The sequence below is a fragment of the Micropterus dolomieu genome, linkage group LG04, assembly GCF_021292245.1.
Source record: "Micropterus dolomieu isolate WLL.071019.BEF.003 ecotype Adirondacks linkage group LG04, ASM2129224v1, whole genome shotgun sequence".
NCBI classification, from domain to species: Eukaryota; Metazoa; Chordata; class Actinopteri; order Centrarchiformes; family Centrarchidae; genus Micropterus; species Micropterus dolomieu.
This window is the reverse complement of record NC_060153.1, coordinates 21,498,152-21,504,786: the sequence shown is the minus strand read 5'-3', so window position 1 is coordinate 21,504,786 and position 6,635 is coordinate 21,498,152. Positions and strand designations below refer to the sequence as shown.

Sequence of the window (6,635 nt, the reverse complement as noted above, 5' to 3'; positions counted from 1 at the left end):
TTTTTTTTTGGGGGGGGGGGGGGGGGGGGACTTTTGTGTCTGTGTGATACCTGTGTTGTCTCCAGAGAGCTGGATGAGGCTGTCAGTGTAGAGCTGTCTCACAGTCAGGCTGAGTGTGCCTTGTCTTGCGGATACCTCTCCCACCACACAGCTCAGAGGGCTTTCTAGTGAACAGCTAGAGCTCTGGAGGGAAAACAGAAAGAAGGCGGTGCAAAAAATACATTTACCATTTATGCACGTTATCTGACATTTTATTTGGTCATGTTGGTTTTGTAATAGACTTCCTTTTCTGCACTGCTTGAAAGTTTGTTCCATTGTACATACTGTACATGTTGCTGTTTGAAAGTACATTATCAAGGTTAGATAAATAAGTACTTGTCAGTGGTCACTCTAATATTGTGTACATAAAATGTGTATATATAATTATATATATATATATAAATTGATAATTGAAGGAATAAATTGTTAATTGAGGGAATGTAAGAATTAAAGGGGTAAGAGTACATAAGTTTTACTTTTTCCTACTCCTTTTCGCACATGTGATAGATAGGTTTTTAGATACTTTTGTATCTATATTTTGGATCTGTTGTTGTTTTTTTCTCCTATTTTTTTAAACATTGTTTTAGTTTTTTATACTTTCTCTTGCATGTTTGAAATAAAGATTTCAATTCAAATTCAATTCAAAAAATTCAAAGGACTTGCAACTGAGTGCTTGAATGGGGCAAGTACAAATGTCCTTATAGCATCTTTAGGCATCATACATTAAGCGCCTTCAATACTTAAGTACTAGTGTTAGCCTACAAAACAATCAACTTTCGAAAGCAGGAAGAGAAGAAGTGCAGAAGTTAAAGACAGGACAGCCTGGTCTCACCACTGATGTCATGTTGAAGGGATTGAATGTGCCTCCCACACCGTCGCACTGCCTGTTGTTGGTGCCAACACGGTTGTTTTTGATGAACAAGGATGCCTGGAGGGGTGAAATACAAGCTCAACTGTGTGTGTGTGTCTTATTTTTCTGTGTCTTTATGTGAATTCTGTATGTTTATGTAGTAATGCCCTCAGATTACATGGATCTCATTACAGACATTGTTCTGAGTTTCAAGAAAACATCAAAAGGCAGCAAAAACGTTTCTTGCCACGTTCCCCATTTATCTGCATTTCACTCCTTGCCACTTCTGAGTATATCTGCATAATAATGCAATCTTGATGTCTATAAACCAACTCAATGTGGATCTGTGTTTGTGTTATGAGTGTTTCTTCCTTCTCAGACACTACGTGCTGGCATCTCTTATTTCCTGATCATCTTTCAAGTACATTTCCATTTTAATATTCTACTCTGTAGCCATTGTACCCTCAGCTGTGCAGGTATCTCACCTGTCACGGAACTTTTCTTTGAAGGTTTGCTTTCCAAGTTTTTCTTTGTGTGCTCAAAGGGTTTAAGGCTGTTGGTGCTACATGGAAATGCATTCAATATTATAGCTGATTGTTAATAACTGATACCTGATGTGGACTTTTGTTCCTCTTTTTTAACTGTGAAAAATGCATTTGTGGATATGTGTACTACAGCAAATGACTGTGTACTTACATTTTGAATGGTTGTTGATTGAAGGGTCACCTCCAGTGTGATTTCACTGCTACTCCCATCAGGAAACATCTGCTGGCGCTGAGGAGAGAAAAAAATCCAATATTAGTGGACAGTTACAGTAGAAAGAATTAAACATGCATATTTATCATACTTATAGAAAATAGTTACTTACTTACTTTGCAGAAATACAGCAGTTAAAATGTACTCCAGTGGGGATTTGTGGATATTGCATACAATTACAGTGTAACTACTTATTAAGGTATTCTCACACTCACTCTGTGACTCTCTGTTCAATCCACCTGAGCAAAACCAGCAGATTTAAGTTCCCCAGACTTCCCCCAGATTTTCTCCTTGATAATTCATATAACCTCTTTGGAGATATTTCAAGCTCTTATCCATAGATGTAGTGCAGAGCTCAGTATGGGGCCTCTGCAAAGCGGCTGACAGAGACAGCTGTTCCCTTGGTGAGCTTCCTAGTTCAGGGGGCCTGTAGGTTCCACTAGCCATAGTGGACGGATGTTAAGCTAAGGTAATGATCTCGTCCCTGCTTCCCATAGCCGCTTGATGCAACCCACCACAAGCTTAATGAATTCACTGTCTGTCCAGCGCAGCAGAAACGTGCTGTCATGTTTTTGTGGCAGCTTGGCTCTTAGTAAGTTAGCCAGAAAACCTTGCATGTGTTCTGTGGCAATCAAAGAAAACCTGATTCTTAAAATTTGCCACTGTGATGTGGAAATCTCGTAAATTCTTTCTGGTGATAGGCTGAGCTCGGTGACTGTCACTAGAATTAATTGCATGATCCTTTATAGAACAATGTCTGCCAGTTTGGATTGAGGAAACAAATTTGTTCATTCAATGTCAATGTCAAAATGTATTGTTGTCAAGTTACAGACAAAGGCAGAATTTCTCTTCGTAATTATGAAGGGTGATATTTTACATGACTGAATGGAATGGAACACTTACCACATGTCCACAAACTCACCGAAAAAGCAAATGAAACCAAGCCTTGTAAGCAGAGACACAAATGTTTTTTTTTTCTCACTTCTATAAAATATGCTTTGACCTTTTGCAATGTGGCAAAGTATTGCAACCTGACCTTGAGCAATTCAAATTGTGCAGCTGGGGGAAGATTACTATAATTGTCAGTGTGAGCAATCTTGAAAGTTGGTGTGGCAATAGCCATTGTTTTTCTTACTGTCAATTCAATTAACTTTATTTATCATACTAGGGGCAATTAGTTAAGAGCAGCATGTTTGCAACAGTATACAACAGTACATAACACAAAACACACACAACATTAACAACATACAAGCAGCCAGTATGTGCACATTTGAAACCCTAAATGACCCAACAGGGAGTTTAAAAGTCTGATCGCTGAAGGAATAAAGATTTGGAGTAGCGGTTCGTCTTGCATACAGGTAGTGCATGACAACGCCCAGAAGGCAACAGAGAGAATTCACCTGCCAGAGCATGTTCTGGTGAGGCTAAAATATATACATATTACTGCATATGTGAAAAAGTTGTATAAAAATATCATTAGTCTGATCAGATAGCCTAAACTCAAAAATAAAAATCTCTTGCAACATAGGAATGTATAATGGATTAATGATTGTTTTGTTTTGCGCTTCATTTGTTAGGAGTCTGGTTTTTGTGTTCATGTCTTTCCTGTTTAAGTCTGTTTTACGTTCTGTGTATTCTTGTTCAGTTAGTTCCTAGTCCTGTACATTAGTTAATATCGTTTGTGTTTGTTTACTCCTGGTCTTGTGTTCCCGGTTTTGTCTTGTGTATCCCCTTGGTCATTTACTGGTTCTGTTTAGCCCGTACTTGTGCATTCTTGGTTATTCACCCATGTCTGCTTGTCTAAGTGTTCTCTCTGTTACCCCCTGTTGTCTCTGCCTGCCTGCATCTCTGTTTTCCTGCTGTCTCTCTGCCTCCCTCGTTAGCCTCATGTCTGTCACCTGTGTTGCTCCCGCCCTGCTCGTTAGTCCCTGTGTATATTTACCTGGTGTTTCTGTCTTGTCCTTGTCGGATCATTGTATGTTGTCACCCTGAGTTGCAGTGTGTGTTTCTTGTGTAGTCAGCCTCACTCGTCGTGTCTCCCTGTTTCCCTGCTCATTTTGGATTTCTGTTGGATACCCTTTGTTTTTGGACTCTGTCATCAGCCACTCAGTTGTAAGTGTGCTCACCTTTTGTTTCAATTAAAACCCTTCACTGAACTGCACCTGCTAGCCTTCGTGTCCTGCGTTTGGGTCCTCCAACCTCCTCCAACCTGCTTCACCACACCACTTACCGTGACATCATTAAAAGTAACAAAACTTGAAGACTAAAGCTAATGATACACAGAGCAACTTTTAGAGCAATCGTGCAGGGCAAAATTGCCGTCAATGGTAATGAGTAAAGAATACTACCGTAATCCCCTTCACCCACCACTCCGCCACCCGCCCCGCCCCGCCGCTATAGTCGGAATTGCCACTAACAAGATTGCCCAGCAACATTGCTCAAAAAGTTGCCCCGTGTATCATCAGCTTTAGTGTGTTATAGTGAACATTCAGTCACTAGAATGGTGACTGAACATGATGTGTGTTGAACATTAGTTTAGATTAGCAAAACTACAATAGAGTACAATAATAATAACCAATAATAATTTAAACTATGTAAATGGATAATGTGTTGGGACTTGTGGAAAAAAACTTTAGCTGTTGTTGGTTTCTTACCAGTCTGATTTCCCCAGTCACTGTGCCATTGAAAACAGCTTTGGCAATAGTCCATTGTCCATCTGTATCTCTGTCAGCTGAGATGTCAGCACACCTCATTCTGAAACACAAATTCACAGAAAGACACAAAAGCACAAACAAGATGAGCAAGTTGTATCCAAATCCAGCAGGTTTAACCTTTAGAATTTTCTCCTTCACAATGTTTTGCTGAGTCATTCTCAATGAATGTAGTAGATTACGCTATCTGTGTGTTATAATACAACACATGAGAAGGCAATGACTCGATGTCTATGACATCCTATGCCTGTATTTGCCCTCAGTAGACTGGTCAGGTCTGTGCCAGAGGGCCATTCGGGGTACAACTTGTGTTCTCATGCTGCAGAGGCATCAGTGGGTACTCAGACTTTATAGCCACTGGAATCTATGCCATTTACAGTATGTTGAATCTGTATCATTTATTATGCATATAAAATGACAAATATGTCTCTTTTTTTGCAACAAACACCATAGCATTCATGTTCCAAGAAAAGAGTCAGTGGGTAGAGTATAGCAGTCACATTGCTCACTAGTTCTTCTTTAGTGATGGGAAACTGTGGTCAACCTATAGTTTGTGAAACGTGTCCACATATTTCCTTTTTCGCTTTCACTCACTCAATCACCCTCTGTTGGTTTCTTTATCTGTAATAAGCACAAACACAATAAACACACACAGGTTCTCACCTTGATCCGTTGGAGTAGTGGACCACCAGTGACCTTCCCACTATACTGTAGGGTCCAATTAATGGCATATCAGGGTCCAGGTATACAGCCTGAGACTGGTTGAGGCCATTCAGCATCCCAAACTTCCCGCTGATGTCCCCAATTTCATACTGGTCCACTGTTCCAGATCCAGGGGCAGGACTGTTTGATACATTCCAGGCTAATGGGTTGAAGTGGCCCAGGATGTTTGTGTTGGAGCAGGGCTCTACGCTGCCAGGGTTGATGGGCAGTATGTGAACGTGGTAACCCCCAGCTAAGGAGTTCAGGTTCATCAGGGACACGTTTATAGATGTGGGGCCTTGTGGGACAGCTTGGGAGAACCGTACCTGGCCGCTGGACATCTGGGGGCCAAACCATCTACCCACGCTAGCTTTGGGGACTCGAATCATTGTGACGTTGCCACAAGCAATCCTTGACCCTCCTCTTTCTGCTTGATGGATGACCACGGAACGACCGGTGATGCCTGAGGTGGGCAACCAGGAAGTGACATCAGTGAAAAAGTTTTTTGCTTCCACTCGGCCCACTCTGGTGTCGAGGTTGATAGTGCTGTGTTTGCTGGAGAGGTCTCCCACCTCGCAAGAAAAGGGCCTGGACGGGCCACAGTGGAGGGCATAGCTGCTGTCTCCTGTGCTAATATTAAAGGGGTTCCAGTGTCCTCCTGTTGTGCTGCAGTGGTTTTCATCATCATCCCTCTCTGAGCTGATGGGGTGAATGTGAACATGCCAGTTGTGGTTTTTAGTTGGTGTCATTGTGGGATTACCATATGACAAATCCATGAAGATGGAGATGTCAGAAAGAGGGTTGTTCTTCATCTGGGTGAACCAGATCTCACCAGCTACAGGGCTCTGAAATCTGGCTCTGGCTACAGTCACTTCACCAGGATAGCTGATACTGGCACAAATATACCTGGCACCATCTGTTTGGTGAATCACAACTGAGCGACCTATGATGCTGTTCTGTCCAAACAGAGGGAGGCTGAAGTCAGTGAACACCATGTCCACTTCGTTTTTACCTGCAAGGGACATATGCTTGGCGCTAAGGTCACCAACCTCATACCTGTCGTGTGTTGAACCTGGTACTTTCGGATATGCTGAGTCATTTGTGTTGACTTTGAATGGATTCCAATGACCACCCACATTATCATTTGAACACAGGCTTGATGGAGGTGACCTGACTGAGGGGACAGGAAAAAGGTGGACATGATAAGGGCCGACTCTGCTCTGTAAGTTAGTCAGGTTCACCCTCAACTCTGTCACATCAAACGGGGAAGCCTGACTGAAACTAAAGTACCCTTTTATCCCTCTCATATTCACAAGAGCGCTCACCTGTTTCTCTGGCACATTATAAATCTGAGCACACTTGTAACTTGACCCCATTGGGATGAGAAGAAAGCCATTGTTGATGTTGAAGCTGGTCAGGTCCAGACGGGATTTCTCAGGCTGGAAAGGAGTTCCAACGTTTACGACACCCAGATTGGTCAAAGTTGTGGGATCTAAGCTTCCTAGAAGAACGTTACAGCTATTGCCGTTGCTTGTAGATCCAAAGAGAGTGATATTGGTTTGTGAGGCATCGACTTG

The 6,635-nt window shown here is 42.1% G+C and overlaps 1 protein-coding gene across 1 annotated transcript in view; it reads right to left on the bottom strand.

Annotated features, from left to right (window-relative positions):
• Window positions 1-5,902, bottom strand: part of cusr (Copper-only SOD repeat protein) — a 9,324-nt gene extending 3,422 nt beyond the window's left edge. Inside the window, exons 1-5 of the mRNA XM_046047987.1 lie at window positions 5,020-5,902; window positions 4,300-4,399; window positions 1,586-1,663; window positions 872-967; window positions 51-183 (exon numbers count right to left, since the gene is read on the bottom strand). Of these exons, the coding sequence (XP_045903943.1) occupies window positions 51-183; window positions 872-967; window positions 1,586-1,663; window positions 4,300-4,399; window positions 5,020-5,870 (1,258 nt within the window). The 5' untranslated portion in view covers window positions 5,871-5,902. The remainder of the gene's footprint in view (window positions 1-50; window positions 184-871; window positions 968-1,585; window positions 1,664-4,299; window positions 4,400-5,019) is intronic.
• Between the last annotated feature and the right edge of the window lie 733 nt (window positions 5,903-6,635).